Genomic DNA, 22,316 nt, shown 5'->3' on the forward strand with positions numbered 1-22,316 from the left:
GGAATCATAATCCACGGAAAGATTTCAGTAGCAACACAAAAAAATTTTCAGTATTATGGAGTAAAAGCTCATTCAGGGTTGAGCACAAGGAAGGGCACGCATATTAGATGGTGATGGGGTCACTCACCTGTCGAATTGACATAGTACACAGAATATAGAGGAAGATGAAGGAACAGTCCGTTGTGTCATCCCCCAGCAGGTTTCGATGAGACAGTCCTTGGATGTAGGAAAGGGGGGTAAAAGGGAGTTTTGCTACAACTCTTCCATCAAATCTAAAAAGGAAAAAAACCACAGAATTGTTATTTTTGGAGGACTGATAGGTTTCTTACTTCTAGAAAAGAATCTGGGACAGAAACAGAACTTTTAATCTCTTGATGTCTAAAAAATAAAGAAAGATTGGCATGCTAAAAAGAGACATACATGAGCCTAAAGTACAGCAATGTTAAGAAAGGGCCTAGATTATTCCCATCACTCTTTTTCTAAATTAGTGAGTCTCAATTCTTTTTGTGTAAGGATCCCTTTCCATACTGACAAATTACTGAAGGTCCAAAAAAGCTTTTGCTTGTGTAGGTTATAGCTATTAATGTTTCCGCTGTCAGAAGTTAAAACTGAGGGGGCTGGTACTGTGGTGCAATAGGTTAAGCTGCTGTCAGTGATGCTGGCATCCCATATCTGAGGGCCAGTTCAAGTCCTGGCTGCTTGACTTCTGATCCAGTTCCCTGGTAATGTGCTTGGGAAAGCAGCAGAAGATGGCCCAGGGACTTGGGCCTCTGCCATCATGTGGGAGACCTAGATGGAGTTCCAGGCTCTTGGCTTCAGCTTGGACCAGACCTGACCACTGTGGTCATTTGAGGCATGAGCCATATTTATAAATTTATTTAAAAAGCAGCAAGGAATTCATTTCATGTTAATATAAATATTTTCAGAAAAATAACCTTGAAAATTTATTCCAACAACAAAAAGTTTAGTGAGAAGAGAGGCACTATCTCATTTGTGCAATCTCTTTAATGTTTGACTTTTAAAAAGCTACCTGGATTCTCAGAGCTGCCTCAGTCTTCAGATTGTTGCTATCACATATCATGAATGTTCTGGAAAACTCCACGGTACATTCATGAGAGAAAGAAGTAGGGGAGAAAAGCAAGCAATATCTCAGAATTACTATAAAATAGTTTTGGTTTCAAGAAGTTCCTGAATGGGTTCCAGAGATGTCTAGGGATTCCCAGAGCTTGCTTGAGAACCGCTATTATAAATCCTAACACCAATAGGATTTTAATAACCTTCTTTTCCAAGACCCCCCAAACCTCACTACAAACTACATATATATATAGTAGGCAGGGCCAACTGTCAGACTTAACCACTTGACTTGCTCTAACCAGCAGAATAAGGAAACATTCGATGAAGGCCCCAGTAGAGCAGAGGTTTTTATTTATATTTATTTATTTATTTATTTTTTGACAGGCAGAGTGGATAGTGAGAGAGACAGAGGGACAGAGAGAAAGGTCTTCCTTTTGCCGTTGGTTCACCCTCCAATGGCCGTTGCAGCCGGCGCATCTCGCTGATCCGAAGCTAGGAGCCAGGTGCTTCTCCTGGTCTCCCATGCGGGTGCAGGGCCCAAGGACTTGGGCCATCCTCCACTGCCTTCCTGGGCCATAGCAGAGAGCTGGCCTGGAAGAGGGGCAACCGGGATAGAATCCGGTGCCCCAACCGGGACTAGAACCCGGTGTGCCGGTGCCGCAAGGCGGAGGATTAGCCTGTGAAGCCATGGCGCCGGCCTTTATTTATTTATTTTAAGATTTATTTTATTTATTTGAAAGGCAGAGTTAGAGTGAGAAAGAGAAAGAGAGGGAGAGAGATCGATCTTCTATCTGCTTGCTCACTCCCCAAATGGCCACAATGGCTGGGTCTGGGCCAGGCTGAAGTCAGCAGCTAAGAGCTTTATCCGGGTCTCCCATGTACTTGTGCCATCTTCCTCTGCTTTCCCAGATGCATGAGCAGGGAGCTAAATCAGAAGTGGTGCAGCCAGGTCTCCAACCTGCACCCATATAGGATGCTGGCACTGCAGACAGAGGCTTAACCTACCATGCCATAACACCGGCCCCAGGTTTTTTTCTGAAAAGTATCTGCTATTTGTCAATGAATTTTAAAAGTAAATGGGATATCCAAAATGAACAGATGACAAATTATTTTGAAGATTGAATAATTTTATTCCATATGATCAAAACATGCCTTTAAATATCAATTTTATATACCAGCATATAAAAATAGAGGCATAATCTTTAACCCTAGGTTCCGACAATCTAAGACATAATAATAATATTTTTAAAAACACATAGTGGGGCCACCATGTGGTGTAGTGGGTGAAGCTGCCACCGGCAGTGCCAGCATCCCATATGAGCACCAGTTCAAGTCCTGGTTGCTCCACTTCTGTTCCAGCTCCCTGCTAATGCACCTGGGAAGGCAGCATAGGATGGCCCAAGTGCTTGGGTCCTTGCACTCAAGTGGGAGACCTGGAGGAGGCTCCTGGCTCCTGGCTTTGGGTCAGCCCAGCTCTGTCTGTTGTGGCCATTTGGGGAATGAACCAATGGATGGAAGATCTCTCTCTCTCTCTCTAACTCTACCTTTCAAAACAATAAATAAACCTTAAAAAAAAAAAAACAAAAAACACCCAAACATATATAGGGTACAAACACCAGAACAAAAACATAAATAAAGCACTTATATGTGGTAAAATATTTACATTATATGATCCTCCACTGGTAAGAAATGCAGATAGAGCTACTGCTCTGAATAAGAAAGTTGACAGAAAGAAAATGTTCTTAAGACAGAGAGCCTTTCTTCCTGCCAACAGTAGTCTTTTATAAGACACCTGACTATAATGAAACCTTCATGTCATTTTACTACTAAAGGTAATCCTATGTGACTTCTCTGACCTGTATAGTTTAGAAAACTTATACCATTAAAAATAAAGTTATCTTATACTGATGAACTGCATAAATAACCAGGCATTTCAATATGGATCCAAGGACTAATAAATATTCGCTAAGTGTTGTTACATGATTAAGTCTATTAAGAATCCTTCTCTCTCTGTGTAACTCTGACTTTCGAATAAATAAATAAATTTTTTTTAAGTGAACCGAGATTGGAACCCAGGCTCTCTGATGTAGGATGCAGGCATTCAAGGAGCCTCTTCTTAACTGCTATACCAGACTCCCAACCCCTGAGGTTTTATTTTCTAACTGGATATCTTGCTGAACTCTAATAGGTTCTAGTAAATTTAAGTCTGATCCTCTGGATTTATCTATGTATAGGTTTTATACAATCATATGAAAAGACAAATAATTTTGTTTCATCCTTTCTCAACCTTTCCCCCTCCTTTCTTTCCTTCCCCCTTGTCCCCTCCCCTCACCGTGCCAGTTTTAACATACATTGAGTTAGACCATCCAACCAGAAGAGGGTTAAATAGTTAATGGTAAAATACTGAACACATTCCAGTATGCAGAGGTTCAGAGAATGCCTGTGTTGCTGCCATGGTATTTATGAAATCTTTAGAACTGATGCTTCTAAAACCATGTGAAGAAAATGTGGGGAATGAAATTCCTTTCTCATCAGCAGAACCCTCATATTCATATTCCACTGAATTTTTAAAAGGTTTATTTATTTATTTATTTGAACGGCAGAGTATCAGAGAGAGAGGGAGAGAGACAGATCTTCCATCCACTGGTACACTCCCCTAATGGCTACAACTGCCAACACTGGGCCAGGCTGAAGGCAGGAGCCTGCAGTTCCATCCTGGTCTCCCACATGGGTAGCAGGGGCCCAAGTAGTTGGGCCACCTCCTGCTGCCTCCCAAGTGCATTAGCAGGAAGCTGTCTTAAGTGTTAGGCTAAATGGCCTCTCTACAAACAATGTCTATGTCTATACTGTACATACACGGTGAGTGTATATAATGTATAAAAATCAAATCAGGTGCTTTGGAAATTTATATTTACTAAATAAAAGTTAAAAAACAAACAAACAAAAAACAAAAAAAACAAATGAAACCCAATAAAATCCTTGTAAAAAAATCAAATCAGGGTAATCAGCATTACCCTATCACCTCACTTACCATTTCTTTTCTTTTCTTTTTCACTTATTAAACTTTTATTTAATGAATATAAATTTCCAAAGTACAGCTTATGGGTTACAATGGCTTCCCCCCTCCCATAACTTCCCTTCCGCCCGCAACCCTCCCCTTTCCCGCTCCCTCTCCCCTTCCATTCACATCAAGATTAATTTTCAATTCTCTTTATATACAGAAGATCAGTTTAGTATATATTAGGTAACGATTTCAACAGTTTGCCCCATATAGCAACACAAAGTGAAAAAACTACCGTTGGAGTACTAGTTATAGCATTAAATAACAGTGTACAGCACATTAAAGACAGAGATCGTACATAATATATATTTTTTAAATTAATTAATTTTCTATGCCATTTCCAATTTAACACCAGGTTTTTTTTTTTCATTTCCAATTATCTTTATATACAGAAGATCAATTCAGTATATAATTAGTAAAGACCTCATCAGTTTGTACCCACACAGAAACACAAAGTATAAAAATACTGTTTCAGTACTAGTTATAGCATCACTTCACATTAGACAACACGTTAAGGACAGATCCCACATGGGGTGTAAGTACACAGTGACTCCTGTTGCTGACTTAACAATTTGACACTCCTGTTCATGGCGTCAGTAATCTCCCTAGGCTCTATTCATGAGTTGTCAGGGCTATGGAAGCCTTTTGAGTTCGCTGACTTTGATCTTATTCCGATAGGGTCATAGTCAAAGTGGAAGTTCTCTCCTCCCTTCGGAGAAAGGTACCTCCTTCTTTGATGGCCCGTTCTTTCCACTGGGATCTCACTCACAGAGATCTTTCATTTAGGTCTTTTTTTTTTTTTTCCATGGTATCTTGGCTTTCCATGCCTACAATACTCTCATGGGCTCTTCAGCCAGATCCGAATGCCTTAAGGGCTGATTCTGAGGCCAGAGTGTTGTTTAGGACATCTGCCATTCTATGAGTCTGCTGTGTATCCCGCTTCCCATGTTGGATCCTTCTTTTCTTTTTTAAAGATTTATTTATTTATTTGAAAGTCATAGTTAGAGAGAGAGAGAGACAGAGACAGAGAGAGACAGAGAGATCTGCCATCCACTGCTTCTCTCCCCAGATGGCTGCAATGGCCAGAGCTGGGCCAGGATGAAACCAGGAGCCAGGAGGTTCTTCCAGGTCTCCCATGTGGGTGTCAGGTCCCAAAAACTTGGGTCATCTTCTGTTGCTTTTCCCAGACCATTAGCAGGGAACTGGATTGGAAGTGGAGCAGCTGGGACACAAATTGGCGCCCTTGTGGGATGCTGGCATTGCATTGGGATGTGGCTATGCCACAACACCAGCCCCCATTTATCACTTCTTTGTGTGGAATACAAGATCCTGTACTATTTTGAAATATACAATAAATCATTGCTAACTATAAACACCCTACTGTGCTACAGAACATTAAAGCCTATTCCTCCTAACTCACTCTACATTTGTATCTATTACCCATCCTCTCTATTCTCTTCCCTTCTCTTTCCTTCCTGGTAGACAATATTCTATTTTATACTTCTGTGAGATTAACTTTTTTAGTATCCACACATGAGTGAGAACACGTGGTATTTATTTCTCTGTGCCTGGATTATTTGATTTAATATAAGGTCCTCCAGACTCATTCATGTTGCTGAAATATACTTGATAAATTTTTAATCAAAACTCAAAAGATGGGGCTGGTGCTGTGGCTCAGTGGGTTAAAGCAATGGCCTGTAGCACCAGCATCCCATACAAGTGCCTGTTTGAGTCCTGGCTGCCCTGATCCACTTCTGATCCAGCTCCCTGTTACTGCCTCTGGGAGAGCAGCAGAGGATGGCTCAAGTGCTTGGGTTTCTGCACCTACATAGGAACCCGGAGGAAGCTTCTGGCTGGCGGCTTCCACCTAGCTGATGCGGCCATTTGTGGATGAAAGATCTCTCCCTGTCTCTCCTTCTCTGTCTCTCTAACTCTGCCTTTCAAATAAATAAATAAATCTTAAAAAAAAAACCTCAAAGATTATTTTAAAGGAATTTGATCCTAAAATGTGAAATAAATGTTCCAGGAGCAGTAAACAGTGCAGTTGAAACAATACGGGGCCAGCACTGTGGTGTAGTTGGTAAAGCCGCTGCCTGCAGTGCTGGCATCCCACGTGGTTTGCCAGTTCAAGTCCAGGCTGCTCCACTTCCAATCCAGCTCTCTGCTATGGCCTGGGAAAGCAGCAAAAGATGGCCCAAGTGCTTGGGCCCCTGTACCCGCATGGGAGATCTATAAGAAGCTCCTGGCTCCTGGCTTCGGATCATAGCAGCTCTGGAAGTTGCAGCCATCTGGGGAGTGAACTAGTGGATGGAAGATCTATCTCTAGCCTCTGCCTCTCTCTAACTCTGCCTTTCAAATAAATAAATCAATCTTAAAAAAAAAAAAAAAAAAAAAAAAAAAAAGAGAGAGAGAAAGAGCGAGAGAGAAAGAAATAGTAGTTAGTAAGCCATGATAAGAAAAAAAGTTTGAAAAACAGGTTGAGGCCAAAGCATAGAATGCTGTGCAAATCAGAGTAAAGAATTTGACTAAAATCAAGTCAAGTTTCATTAGTGGTATGTACAGACTTTAGAGTCTGAGAAACGTGGGTTTAATACCAGTTCAACATTTACTAGTTTTGAGACCTTGGGCAAGTTAAATAATCTGGAGTCCCAAAACCTCATCTGTAAAGCAAAGGTTATAATCCTTATCTCAGAAGACTGTTAAAGAATAAAAGGGTAGCATATGTAAAGGGTTTAGTATAGTGTCCAAAACATGTTACTATTCAATCAGTAGCATATGACGTTATTAGGAAATGAGTAACAGGTTTCTGAGGATAGTTAACAATGTTGGAGAAAAGAGTTAGCTAAAGGAGAGAGGGTAGTTGGGAAGCTATTGCATTATCAGAATAAGAGGTAATAGCAGAATAAAACAAAGGCAATGAGTACTCAAACTAGGATGGAAACTGGTTCTAGAATGGATGATGAAAAGGGAGGGAAGGAAAGAGAGAATGGATGGACTACTGGACAGACCCAGAGAGGTAAACAGGAACTGTTTAGGGGAAGAGATGGTTGAAAGCATTAGAGAGAACTCAGTATCTAACAGTAAATTTGGACAGGGTGGATATGGAATAATGTCTGCTGAAAGGAAAGGGCAGGGAGGGAAATAATAAAGGTCATAATCCCCAGCGAGTTGAGTCCCAGAAAAAAGATACATAAATATCAGGGGTGAGTGCGGCTCTGGCAGGGCACACGACTGGCTCTGGCGAGTCTCCTGAATGATATAAAGACACAGAAGCTTCTCCAGGCCCAGAAACAGGCTGCTTTGCAGCTCGGGAAGGTAAAATTCAGCTGGTGTAGGTGTTACTGTTACAGAAGTGTTCCTTTCTTTAGGGATCCCTGTATCGGTCACCTACAAACTGCACTGACCTCTTCAGAGAAAAGAACAGCACATTGCTAACTGTAAGTCACCCCACACAGCTGTCCGTTCTATTCTTTTCTTTCTTTTTGTCCACTCTAAAGAGGCAAACACCTTAAGAACCCAGACTGGGCAATTTTATTTTACTTCTCACATAGGGTTAGGCCCAAAGAAAATGGCACACAACTGTCTGAACTGAATGAACATAAATGAAATTTCATATAAATATTCATGCACGATGATCACTGTAAGAAACGCAAATGAGAGTGATTATTGAAAAAAGGCCACACAAATTATTATATTTCTGGTTGTGTGGTTACATGATTTTAATCAAATATATTAGCTTCATTAGTGTCTAAACCAACTATGGATTCAGATCAAAGCTATATGTCAAATTTAATTTTAACCACAGACAATATCAAAAGATTGGTAAAATATTCTAAAAAGGCAACCTACCATGACCTCCTACCTGTAAATAATGAACAAAAACCAAGATTATTAACTCCCATATTTCACAACTAAGGTTACAAATCAAGACTTCCCCTTTCTCTAATTTAATGTCGATATCCCTTCCCATCATTAAAGAGATCCTACCTTGGAAAATTAAATTTGCATTACTGACCTGTCAACAGATGCATAATTTTGTATTATTTGTTCCCAATACTGCTAATGGGTTAATACTGAAACATCCAAACTCAGTATGTGTATTTACTGCTGGGACTAGTCTGTTGTACTATGAGACTCTCTGAGCTATCACGGGCTAAAATAAACTATGACCTAAGAGAGAGTAGAAGACATTTTCTTTAACTAGTTTGAAAATTTAGTTCCATTGCAACTGGCCTGTTAGTATCTCGTTAAAAAAATAATTGAAACTAGTTATTTTTAAAATTTTGATTCATGTTTCAAAGGGGATCAAATGCTTCAGAATATACAGAAGCCAGAACAGTGTACATATTTGCAAACAATTTTATTTCTACAATCGGTATCTCTAGAAGCCCTGAAGCCAAAGAATAGGAAGTCTATTGCATATCAACACTAAAAGGAACTTAGAGTCTATTAGAGGGAAAGGCAGACAGAAGTCTTGTAAGAATCAAGTAAGTTTCATAAAAGAAGCAACACTCAATGTGAGTTTTGAACAATAAAACAACATGCACCAGGTGGGAGGAGAAAGAAGGAAAGAGAAGTGTGAAGTATGCTGGGCTTGGAGTGAAAAAGACTCCTCAGCAACAGATGATCACAAAGTACAGATAAGGCAAAACCTTTGAGAGCTGCGGTTTACTCTTATTGATCAGTGGTTTTCAAACAGGTTGAAAATCACAACCAACTGTGAGGCTTTTATTAAAAAAACAGAAATCTAGACCACAACCTAGTCTTACTGAGTTGGAATTACTAAGAATGCACCTGATGCCTGATTTTTTTTTTTAAGTTCAATAATGGTTTAAAAAAAGAAAAGGGAAAAGGAAAACAATGTACACACTGATCAACAGAGATTAATACAGTAAGCAAATCATGACAGGACATAACATACCTTAGTTTAAAAATAGAACAGAATAGATCAGGAAGTACTGATGTTAAAGATCTCTAAAAGATGAAGTTAAGTGAAAAGTGAAATGTAGAAACAAGACAGTGTGGCACCACTTAAGTAAAAAAGAAAAAATTATGAAAAGGATAGACAGAACACCTGTTATTCTTTTGTTTTATAAAGACATTATTAAAGGTTGGAGAAGGACAAAAGGTCAGTTATGCCTTTTTTAAAATTTTTTCAAGCATCTTAAATTGTTTATTAAAAACTTGACCTGGTACTAATTTCTAATTTTACAAGTGAGAAATTAGATCTTATATAACTTGTACAAGGTTACACATTTAGTATACAAGGAGGAAACCTATATTTTACCCTTATTATATTACTTTAAGGTTCATTCATTTTTTTACTTGACTTTTTAAAGAGCCATTTTCACAGCAATATTGAACAGAAAATACAGAGTTCTCACATAACCTTTGCCTTCCTGAACACCACACCCCTACTATCAACATCCTGCATGAGTGTGGTAAGTTGGTTACCATCAATCAAGTCTATAGTTTACATCAGGTTCATGCTTGGTGTTGCACTTTTTTATTTTTTAGAGACTTATTTATTTATTTTGAAAATAAGAGTCAGAGAGAGAAAGAGAGAGAGAGAGAGATCTTCCATCTCCTGGTTCATTTCCCAGATGGCTACAACAAATAGCAGTGGGCCAGGCTGATGCCAGACACCAGGAACTTCATCAGGGCCTCCCCCATGGATGGCAGGGGCCCAAACACTTGGGCCATCTTCTGCTGCTTTTCCCAGGGCATTAGAAGGCAGCTGGATTGGAAGGGGAACAACCAGGATGCAAACCAGCATCCACGTGGGATGCTGGCATTGCAGAAGGCAGCTTTACCTGCTATGTCACAATGCTGGCCCCAGTGCTGTACATTCTAAAGCTTTGGATCAACGTATAGTGTGTATCCACCACTACAGTGTCATACAATAGTTCTACTGCCCTAAAAATCCTCTGTGTTTTGCCTATTCTTCACTCCCTTCCCCTAAATCTGTAGGCAACTGCTTATCTTTTTACTGTCTTTATGGTTTTGCCTTTTCTAGAATGTCATATAGTGGGAATCATATAGTTTGTGGATTTTTCAGGTTGGCTTTGCTTACTTAGTAACATTCATTTAAGTTTTCTGGTATGGGCACTATGGCACAGTGGATTAAGCCATTACTTAGGACACCCACATCTCATATTGGAGTGTCAGTTAAGTCCTGTTACTTGGCTTCTGATCCAGCTTTCTGCAAATGCCATCTTGGGAGGCAGCTCAAGTACTGGAGACCCAGCCACCCATTTGGGAGACCTGGATGGAGTTCCAGGTTCCTGGCTTTGGTCTGGCCCAGCCAAGGCCACTGTGAGCATCTGGGGAGTGAACCAGCAGATGGATAATCTCTCTCACTCTTGCTCACTCTGTCACTTTGCCTTTCAAGCAGATAAAAATAAGTAAATATTTTTTCTTTTAAAAAAGTGTCTTTTCATGGAATGATAACTAATTCACTTCTTTTCAGTGCTAAAAAATATTCTTTTGTATCACAATTTGTTTATCCTCTCACCTACTGAAGGATATCTTGGTTTACTCCAAGTTGGCAATTCTGAATAGTTTCTATGGACATCTCTGTACAGCTTTGTCTGTGAACATTATTGTGTTTTGAAATAATTTAAGTTCATTCTCACTTTTTATTCTATGTAATTCTACACTGATTAAAGGTTTTAGAGGTAAACCTTCATGTATTAAGCCAAGAAAACTATTTTTAAAGCTTTCTACATTATCTTGAGACACATTCCTACTTAAGATTCACTTTTAAAGATCCACTGTATAAGGTTTGGTAAGCTACTTATATGTGAGAAGTCATTTCAAATCACTGAGGAAAGATGATTTATCAACTAACTGATGTTAGTTAACAATGGCTAAGGACTTAGTAAAGTTGGAATCTGAATACCAAAATAATTTTTAGAGGAAGCAAATATTTTAAGGTAAGAAAGATTTAAAAATTCTGTAACCTGGTATGAGGAAGGCATTGCTTGAATAATGGAAAAGAATAGCTTTAACAATAATAAAATAACATTTTCCATATATCCCCCCAAAAAAGAACTTAATAGCCTTGATATATAAAAACTCTTGTAAATAATACAAAGCAAGCACCAAAAAGGGGGTATGGGAAACACACAGGAGATAAACTAGAAATTTAGATGGGGAGAAATGTAATCAGTATATGAAAAGAAGCTAAATCTCACAAGTAATCAAAGAAATGAAAATTTTAAAAAGAAACATTTTTCAATTATCAGACCAGTAATATAATATATAATTCCAAGTGGAAAAAGATCCACTCACAAGTATTGATGGCCATGTAATCTAAAAATATAAATTACAGGAACAGGCATCTTGTCTAAGCATTAAGATTCCCACACCCCATATGGGAGTTTCAAGACCTAGCTCTGCTCCTGATTCCAGCTTCTTGCTAATACACACCCTGGGAAGCAGCAGCTGATGGTTCAAGTACTTGGTCCTTGTTATTCATGTAGGAGACCAGGATCGAGTTCCTGGCTCCCAGCTTTGGTCTGGCCTAGCCATAGCCACTGTGGGCATTTGATGAGTGAACCAGAGGATAAGAGAGACATAAGAGCTCTCTGTCTGTCTGTTGAATTCTGTCCCTCAAAAAACAAAAACAAAAACCACAAATAAATTTCTAAAGAACAGTTAATACCAAAATTTTACCCCAACAATCCTGCTAGGATTTACCCAAAGGAAATGATAAGTATATACTTTAGTACATATTCCCTGAAAATATTCAATATGAAGAATAACAGGAAACTAGCTAAATAAGTTAAATTAGGGTATAGCCATTTAATACTATTCAGTTATTTAATACTATACAGTTATTTAATACTATTCAGTTATAGCTAGAGCTATATGTTTTGCATTTTTAAAATTGTCATAGATGGGGCCAGTGTTGTGGCACAGCGGATTAAAGCTCCTCTTCTGATCTAGCTCTTTGCTATGGCCTGGGAAAGCAGTAGAGGATGGCCCAAGTGCTTGGGCCCCAGTGCCCACATGGGAGACCCAGAGGAAGCTCCTGGCTCCTGGCTTTGGATCGGCACAGCTCTGACCGTTGCGGCTATCTGGGAGTGAACCAGCAGATGGAAGACCTCTCTCTCTCTCTCTACCTCTCTCTGTAACTCTTTCAAATAAATATAAATCTTTAAAAAAATAAAATTGTCATAGATAAAGTACAGCAGGTTCAAAACAACCAGCAATTTCTATATACAAATATATATGTTTACATACATAAAGAAAAAGTTCAAATCTTTAACTTGAGGAAGCAGTGATTTTTACTTTATATTTTATACATTTATATATTATTGGAATTTTCCTAATGAGAATGTATACCTTTAATAATCAGGAAAAGAAGTAATAAAACTTGGGAAAATAAACGGCATTGGCAGAAAAATCACATTTTAAAGCAGAGGACCAGGGCTGGCGTTGTGGCATAGCAGGTAAAGCTGCTGCCTGCAGTGCTGGCATCCCATATGGGCGCCGGTTTGAGTCCTGGCTGCTCCACTTCCAATCAAGCTCTCTGCTGTGGCCTGGGAAAGCAGTAGAAGATGGCCCAAGTCCTTGGGTCCCTGCACCCACGTAGGAGACCCGGAGGAAACTCCTGGCTCCTGGCTTTGGATCAGCACAATTCCAGCCATTGCGGCCAATTGGGGAGTGAACCAACGGAAGAAAGACCTTTCTCTCTCTCTGCCTCTCTTCTCTCTGTGTAACTCTAACTTTCAAGTAAAAAATAAATCTTTAAAAAATAAAGAATAAGTAAAATAAATAAAGCAGAGGACATTCCCAGAGAGCAGTCTTTCAGACTTACTTAGTATCTGTGTAGATGTGTAAAAGTATACATCAGGAAAGATGTTTATCACAACATGTTCACAAATGACACTATGATAGGAATCACATGAACGTAAAGCAGCATTACTACTGATAGGAGCTGCCAAGTTATTTCTTATCCAGGCTATTTCAGAATTCATCTGTACATAAGACTAAGGAATAACATCTAATGTTGAATTTCAAGCCAAGCAGGACTCAAATCTGTTGCTGTAAACATACAATAGAGCCAAGACTAATAAGAATAGTTACACCCAGAAAAAAAACTGTTAACCTGAATAGCATTATTAAGAGGGCAGGAACTTGGCACAGCAGTCAGGATACCGCTTAGGATGCCCACATTCCAAATCAGAGTGCACTTGATTGAGCTGCACTCACTTATGTGAGTCCTGGTTCCATTTCTCTTTTTCTTTCTTTAAACACTGTAACATCTTTTTTAAAAAAAGATTTTTATTTACTTATTTGAGAAGTAGAGCTACAGACAGAGGGGGAGACACACAGAGAAAGGTCTTCCATCTGGTGGTTCATTCCCCAAATAGCTGCAACAGCTGGAGTTGGGCCAATCCGAAGCCAGGAGCTTCTTCCAGGTCTCCCATATAGGTGCAGGGGCCCAAACACTTGGGCCATTTTCCACTGCTTTCCTAGGCCATAGGAAGAGAGCTGGAATGGAAGAGGAGCAGCTGGGACACGAACCTGTGCTCATATAGGATGCCAGCACTGCAAGTGGAGACTTAGCATACTACATCACAGCGCCAGCCCTCTGGTTCCACTTCTAATTCCAGCTTCCAGCTAATGCACACCTTGGAGAGTACCCTGTGATGGTTCAAGTACTTGGGTCTCTGCCATCTACACTGGAAACCTACAGTGAGTTCCTGCTCCTTGCTTCAGTCTGTCCCAGCTCTAGCTATTGTGAGCACTTGGGGAGTGAGCCAGCAGATGGGAGATCGATCCCTCTCACTGGCTCTCTCTCCCTGCTATTCAAATAAAATGAAAATAAATAATTCAAAATACATATTAAGAAAATCAGAAGTATGAGAAAAATAAGAAGTTAAGCTTCAAAGAGAAAAAGTACAGATGAGTATCTGAGTCAGTTCTCTACTGCCTAGAATATAATGAATTTAAGAAAAGTATTTCAGTAGTACCAATTAAGTTTATTCATTAACTCTAAAACATTTCAGTGTTTGGTTGGCTTAGTCATTCAAAGAGATATGTACCCAAGAAAAGAGAGAAGGCATGAAGAAGTGAAAGACTACAGGGTTTAGAATTGTTCAGAAATTTCTATAATACAGAAATCATGGGATTTCCAAATACCTTGGGCAATTTAAACTTCCATGTCTAAAAGGGTCTGTGATTCTAATAACAATTAGTTAAGTGAAAAGTTTGTATTAAAACCATTTTGGACACCCTCTCTAAATCCCTTACCAAGAAAAAAATAACAACTGCCTTCTTTATCCCCTACTATACCTCACACATATTTCTACTATAACATTATCAAAAAGCACTTGTTTTTTTCTTTTATTTTTTTAAAGATTTATCTATTTACTTGAGAGGCAGAGTTACAGAGAGAAAGAGAGACAGAAAGAGAGGTCCTCCATCCGTTGGTTCACTACCCAAATGACAGCAATGGCCAGAGCTGGGCCAATCCAAAGCCAGGAGCTTCCTCTGGGTCTCCTATAAGGGTGCTTGGGCCATCTTCCTCTGCTTTCCCAGGCCATCAGCAGGGAGCTGGATTGGAAATGGAGCAGCTGGGACTCGAACCAGCGCCCATATGGAATGCAAGCACCACAGGTGGATGCTCAACCCACTACACCACAGTGTCGGCCCCTATTTTTGCTTTTCTTCGTACAAAATTTTGATACTACTGAAGGCAGGGGTCACGTCTTATTTTTTAAATTCTGATACCTAGTGGAGTGCCTTGTACCAGGTAAACAGTTAAAAGGTAGAAAGGATAGGATAGACTTGGGGAGGAAGTAACAGGGAGACAGACAGAAAGCAAGTAGGTATTGTGGTGCAGCAAGTTAGGCCACTGCTTGGGATGCCCACATCCCACACTACAGTTCTGGTTTGAGTCCCCTTCCAAGCCAGCTCTTGGCTAGTGCATCTGGGAAGCATCAGATGATGGCTCAAGCATTTGAGTCCCTGCTACCCACATGGGAGACTCAGATGGCGTTCCGGGCTTGGGCTTTGTCCTGGCCCAGTCCCAGATGCTGTGGCCATTTGGGGAGTGAATCAGCAAATGGAAAATCTCTTTCTCTCTCTCTCTCACCCTCTTTCCCTCCCACTCTCTCTGTCACTCTGCCTTTCAAATAAATAAATAATCTTTTTTAAATAAAAGAAGGAAGAAAGGAGTGAAGGAAATTCTTACACATATGATATAGTTCATGTGACCTTCGAAAAGTAACAAATGACTGTCATCTTTGGATGTTTTCCTAACTTCTGTCAAAAGCAGTGCCATAATTACTTAGGTCTGCTATGTGCTAGTTTAGACAACAGTACCTGACTTCATTATGAAGCAAGATTATAGTTGTTAAGACTCTATTTTAAGAGTCAAAACATCTTTACAAGACTACCTTTTTTTTTTTTTTTTTTTGACAGGCAGAGTGGACAGTGAGAGAGAGAGACAGAGAGAAAGGTCTTCCTTTTTGCCATTGGTTCACCCTCCAATGGCCACTGCGGCCGGCGCACCGCACTGATCTGAAGGCAGGAGCCAGGTGCTTCTCCTGGTCTCCCAGGGGGTGCAGGGCCCAAGCACTTGGGCCATCCTCCACTGCACTCCCTGGCCACAGCAGAGAGCTGGCCTGGAAGAGGGGCAACCGGGACAGAATCCAGTGCCCCGACCAGGACTAGACCCTGGTGTGCTGGCGCCGCAAGGCAGAGGATTAGCCTATTGAGCCGTGGTGCCGGCCAAGACTACTTTTCTTTGGAAGCAGAATACTATTAAGAAACTTAAAAACAGAGGAAATATATATCAAAAGTAAATTCCCTTGATTTTGGTAACAGTCTTGAAGCATATAAGAAAATGTCCTTGTTCTCAGGAAATACACATAAAGTAGTATGACTAAAAAGGCATGAAGCTTATTACATAGTCTCAAGTGATTTAGAAAAATATATAAATAATGTTAAGAATGAGTACACTGACTGGCCGGCGCCGTGGCTCAACGGGCTAATCCTCCGCCTTGTGGCACCGGCACACCAGGTTCTAGTCCCGGTCGGGGTGCCAGATTCTGTCCTGGTTGCCCCTCTTCTAGGCCAGCTCTCTGCTATGGCCCGGGAAGGCAGTGGAGGATGGCCCAAGTCCTTGGGCCCTGCACCCGCATGGGAGACCAGGAGAAGCACCTGGCTCCTGGCTTCGGATCAGCGCGGTGCGCCAGCCGTGGCGGCCATTGGAGGGTGAACCAACGGCAAAGGAAGACCTTTCTCTCTGTCTCTCTCTCTCACTGTCCACTCTGCTTGTCAAAAAAAAAAAGAATGAGTACACTGACATATGAGGGCACTTCAAAAAGTTCATGGAAAATAGAATCAAAAGATGCTTATTTTTGTGCAAAAATTTTACATCCATGCATAGTTTTATCATAATATGCATTTTCTATGAAGTTTTTGAAGAGCCTTTATGCATGGATATTTTTCTTCTTAAACATTTATTTATTTATTTGAAAGTACGAGTTAGACAGAAGAAGAGACAGGGAGAGATTTTTCATCTGCTGGTTTATTCTTCAAATGGCTGCAATAGCCAAGGCTCAGCCAGGCTGAAGCCAAGAGCTTCATTGTGGTCTCCCACATGGTGGCAGGGGTCCAAGTACTTAGACCCTCTTCTGCTTCTTTCCCAGGAGCATTAGCACGGAGCTGGATTGGAAGTGGAGCAGCTGGGACACAAACCAGTGCTCATATTGGATGCTGGCATCACATGTGGCAGCTTTACATGGCACGCCACGATGCCGGCCCAGCAATATGCATGGATTTTTTAAAAAAAAATTTCTACACCAAAATAAACTTACATTTTAATTCTATTTTCCACAAACATTTTAAAGTAGTTTTAAATACAATACAGAGAGAGAGGGAAAAAAGGCAAAATGTTAACAAATGTAGGGTATGAATACCAGGTATAGCATTCTTTTTTTTTTTTTTTTTTTTGACAGGCAGAGTTAGACAGTGAGAGAGAGAGACAGAGAGAAAAGTCTTCCTTCTGTTGGTTCACTCCCCAAATGGCCGCTACGGCCGGCATGCTGTGCCAATCCGAAGCCAGAAGCCAGGTGCTTCCTCCTGGTCTCCCAGGCGGGTACAGGGCCTAAGCACTTGGGCTATCCCCCACTGCCTTCCTGGACCACAGCAAGGAGCTGGACTGGAAGAGGAGCAATTGGGACAGAGTCCGGCGCCCTGACCAGGACTAGAACCCGGGGTGCCAGCGCCACAGGCGGGGGATTAGCCTGGTGAGCCATGGCACTGGCCACCAGGTATAGTATTCTTGCAACTTTTCTATAAGCTTGAAATTATATCAAAATAAAATATTACCAAGAAGTTTATGTTAACCTACCTACAATCATAAAGTAAGTTATTAAGCAAAAGCATATAGAAGGGTACTTACATGGAATTGAACATTCCCATTAGGGCAGTAAAACAAAAGCCAATTGCAAACATGGATTTCATTCGAACCTGAAAGGAGACCACAAATTGTCATTTCACACTAAAGAAAACTACCACTAAAGCATATCCCAGAGACAGGTGTTTGGCCTTGTGGTTAAGATGCAGGTTGTAACACCCTTGTGCTACCTCAGAATGCCTGTGTTTGATTCCTAGCTCCACTCCAGATTGCAACTTCTTGCTAATACAAATCCCTGGGAGGCCGTGGTAACTGCTCAAGTAGTTAGGTCTCTACAACTCAACAGGATAACCTGGATTGAGATCCAAGCTCTTAGCTTTAGTCCAACTGGGTACCATTGTGGATATCTGAGGAATGAACTAGTGGGTGAGAACTTTGTTTATTTCCCTCTGTCTCTATCTCTGCCTCGAAAATAAATAAATGGAAAAATTTTTCCAAAAGTCTTGGTTTTACATCATTTTTTAAAAAGTACTCCTCACAGGAGCTGGTGTTGTGGTACAGCTAGTTAAGTTGCTACCTGCAACACTGGCAGCCCACATGGGTACCAGTTCAAATCCTTGCTGTTCTACTTTCATTCCAGGATGCTGCTAATGTGCCTGAAAAAGCAGTGGAAGATGGCCCAAGTACTTGGGCTCTTCCCACCCATGTGGGAGACCCGGATGGATTTTGGGGCTCCTGGGTTTGGCCTGGCCCAGGATTAGCTGTTTTGGCCATTTGGGGAGTGAACTAGTGGTTAGAAGATCTCTCTCTCTCTCTCTTGGGCCAGCGCCGTGGCTCAACAGGCTAATCCTCCGCCTAGCGGCGCCGGCACACCGGGTTCTAGTCCCGGTTGCCCCTCTTCCAGGCCAGCTCTCTGCTGTGGCCCGGGAGTGCAGTGGAGGATGGCCCAACTGCTTGGGTCCTGCACCCCATGGGAGACCAGGATAAGCATCTGTCTCCTGCCTTCAGATCAGCGCGGTGCACCGGCCATGGCAGCCATTGGAGGGTGAACCAATGGCAAAAGAATACCTTTCTCTCTCTCACTGTCCACTCTGCCTGTCAAAAAAAAAAAAAAAAAAAAAAAAAATCTCTCCTCCTCTCTGTAACTCTGACTTTCAAATACATAAATAAGATCTTAAAAAAAAAAAAAAGTATTCCTTATAAAAAGCTGTTTGCTGGCTAACCCATCCTCAATCTCTAACTCCTCTTTTGTTACTTTGTGAAGAATAATATTGGGGTGATCACATGACCCAACTCTGACCAGTGAATTATAAATAAAAGTACTGGATGAAACTTTATTATTTACTTATTTATTTAAGATTTATTTGTTTGTTTGAAAGGCAGAGTTACAGAGAGAGAAGAGACAGAGAAATCTTCTATCCACTGGTTTATTCCCCAAATGGCTGAAATGGTCCAGGCTAGGTCAGGCTGAAGCCTTAGGTCAGGAGCGTCTTCTGGGTCTCCCATGTGGGTGAAGGGGCCCAAGGACTTGGGCTGTCTTCCATTGTTTCCCCAGGAACATTAGCAGGGAGCTAAATTGGAAGTGGAGCAGCCGAGACACTAACCAGTACCCATATGGGATACTGGCACTGCAGACAGTGGCTTAACCTGCTGCACCTTGTGGATGGAACTTTAAAAAAAATTTGGTCCAGGTATCCCACAAAGGAGGCAAGAATCCAGTTACCTGGACCATCATTCTGCTTCCCAGGGTCTGCATTAACAGGAAGCTGGAGTCAGATCAGGAGCTGGAGACAGGATCAAATGCATGTACTGCGATGTGGAGCACAGCTGTCTTAATTGCTAGTCTAAACACCCACCCTGAATGGGATTTTTACAAAGAAAACTTGGCTAGCATATTCTTCAGCTTTTCGCCTATTCTTCTTGCTTAGAATGAAGAACAAAATGCCTGAAGACAAAGCATCTATCAAACAACCCAGCAATCTTAAGCTAAAGACCTAAGTCTTGAAGGGCATGACTGAGCTGCTAGCTTGAGACTACCACCTATCGGTTTCTTGAGCAAGAAAATGAGCCTTTATTTGTTTTAAAACACTGTTGGTTAGGTATTCTGTTATTTCTAACTAAAGTCTTTCTTAATTACATATGCTGTAAGTGTATGAATAAATGAAAATTAATAAAGAGGTAAGATTAACATATATTATCTCTGGATCACTGATACTTAGGTAATTTTAACTTCTTTTTTCAGTTTCCAAATTTGCTATGGTAAACATGTAATATGTGTCAACAGAGAAGAAAAGCTATTTTGTAAAATATGCACTTTTAAATTACAATCTCTCTTGGGGTAGGCATTTGGCATAATAGTTAACAGTGTCATTTGGCATACCTACAATCCCACATCAGAGTGCCTGGGTTCAAATTCTAGTTCTGTTTCTAAAGATTTATTTATTTATTTGAAAGTCAGAGTTACAGAGGCAGGGAGTTCTATCAACTGCTTCACTTCCCAAATGACCCAACCTCAAGAAGTTGGGTTCCTGACACCCAGGTAGCAGATCTAGATTGAGTTCTGGGCTCCTGGCTTCTACCTTGCCCAGCCCTGGCTGTTGTGGGCATTTGGGGAGTGACCCAGAGGATGAAATATCTCTCCTATTGTATTTCATATAAGCTTAAAATTTTTAAAATTATAGTCTTTCTTAAAAATAATTTCAAGAAGATAAAGAAGCCTCTCAGTAAGTCAGAGAAAACTTATGCACAGTTCAGATGTCTTGTGTAAAATAAATAGAAGCAGAAAAACTAGCCAAGCTATATAACTAGGCTATCTATGTCTTAGGAAGACATGCTTGAACAAAGTGTACTCTTGACAAATGACGAGTAAATGAGTAATGAAATCACTTTCCCTTATACTTTATGGAACATGTGACAATCAGAACAAAAGGTCTCTTAAAGAACAAGAGGCAATAATGAATGTCATCTATAAAGTTCCAATTTCTATACAGGGATAATATTAGTCACCATAAAACCAAAGATGCAGCATTAACACACAGAAGAAAAAGAAAACAACCTACTTCATTTGAAACCAAGCAAGAACTGTGTGAAGTGGACAAATTATAACCTCTCAGATAGCCTTAAAAAGGTACTGACATTATTAAAATGAAGTTTAAGAGCAGTGGCATATATTTTCACTTCCGTTTGGTACAGGAACATCTATAATATTATTTATAGCCTTCTTAGGTGACACATTTCTGAAAAGGCTAAGTGCAATGCACCTGATGCAAATCAGTTTTTCGCTGAAAACCTTATGTGGTTTACCATCAAGTTATATTTAGGACTATTACCATTGATAGATCTCTGTTGTTATTCTTCAGTTTCTCTTCTTGCCTCTCTGAAAAGAATTAATGAAATGGTTAAAACACACAGTGCTAAGCACAAAGCAGTTGTTTATTTGCCGCTGGAGATTACAAAAGAACTCTATCTCAACATCGGTTAAGATAAAGTGAATACCTAGAAAAGTGTATACTTTGTACTAACAGAAAATCCAAATATAGCAAAGCACCAAAACATTTCATTTTAAAGGCATAAAAAAAAAATCCCTAAAGTTTTAAAAAAAATTACCTCTGACATTATATGTCTTAACTCTGTTTATTAAGATACACACTTACATTACACCAACAGGAACTACCAGTCAATTAACCCTTAAGTGTACCATATGATTGCACATAGATGCCTCATATATTAATTACTTATCTCTGAACAGAATTCCGTCCAGATTTCCCAGGTGGGCGGCAAGGACACAAGTACTCAAGCCACCATCTGCTGTATCCCACAGGTGTGAATTAGCAGGAAGTTGGATAGGAAGCAGAGCAGCCAGGACCTGAGCCAGGCACTCCCTGTGCCAAATGCTCATTCCCATTTATCTTTTTATGAAAAAGCTCAAGTGGAAAATCTGAACAAAGGAAAGGGAAGACTGAGTAACAACTAAACCATAGATAGTATCAATACATGGAAATATAATTCATTCTAAAAAGTTGCTGGAGATGAATAGCAAATCTGTAGGTTGATCGGCAGCAAATTCAAAGGAAAAATAAATTGATTCAAGCAGTGTCCATAAAAAAAATTTCTAACAGTCACTGCTTTTACTGACATTGAAAACTCAAAGAAATAGCTTCCACTATTTTTTTTAAAAAAAGATTTGTTTATTTGAGAGGTAGAGTTACAGACAGAGAGAGGGAGAAACAGAGAGAAAGGTTTTCCATCTGCTGTTTCACTCCCCAAATGTCTGCAATGGCCGTAGCTGGGCTGATCCGAAGCCAGGAGCCAGGAGCTTCTTCTGGGTCTCCCATGCAGGTGCAAGGGCCCAAGGACTTGGGCCATCTTCTGATGCTTTCCCAGGCCATAAGCAGTGAGCTGGATCAGAAGAGGAGCAGCCAAGACACAAACCAGCACCCAAATGGGATGCCGGCACCAGAGGCAGATGCTTAACCTGCTTAAGCCAGCTCCCGCTTTTTGTTTTTAATCAAAACACCTAATATTCCATAGTAGTACTACAATAAATTGTACCTGGCTGGGTTTTTCACAGTGTGTCTGATGGTGGAAATGCCACGGTGAAACAGACTAGAAGCAATTTTATCAAGTCCAAAACAAAGCAGTTTAGGTTTAGAGATATCTGATAGTCCAGCTTTTAAGCAACTACTTATAAATATTATGTCTTGTAACTTCTGATTATAAGATTTTGATGAGCAACTCCTCATAAATATTTTTACTTGAAATTTCTGATAAGATATTTTTGGTGAGAAAAACAATTCAAGGCTG

General features: G+C 40.4%; 1 protein-coding gene across 2 annotated transcripts in view; it reads right to left on the bottom strand.

Annotated features, from left to right (window-relative positions):
• TMCO1 (transmembrane and coiled-coil domains 1) overlaps positions 1–22,316 on the bottom strand; it is a 57,431-nt gene that overhangs the window by 22,934 nt on the left and 12,181 nt on the right. For both annotated transcript variants that reach the window (XM_062192667.1, XM_062192666.1), the window contains exons 4-6: positions 20,843–20,889; positions 17,559–17,626; positions 128–272 (exon numbers count right to left, since the gene is read on the bottom strand). In XM_062192667.1, the coding sequence (XP_062048651.1) occupies positions 128–272; positions 17,559–17,626; positions 20,843–20,889 (260 nt within the window). The remainder of the gene's footprint in view (positions 1–127; positions 273–17,558; positions 17,627–20,842; positions 20,890–22,316) is intronic.

The sequence above is a fragment of the Lepus europaeus genome, chromosome 5, assembly GCF_033115175.1.
Source record: "Lepus europaeus isolate LE1 chromosome 5, mLepTim1.pri, whole genome shotgun sequence".
Lineage (NCBI taxonomy): Eukaryota > Metazoa > Chordata > Mammalia > Lagomorpha > Leporidae > Lepus > Lepus europaeus.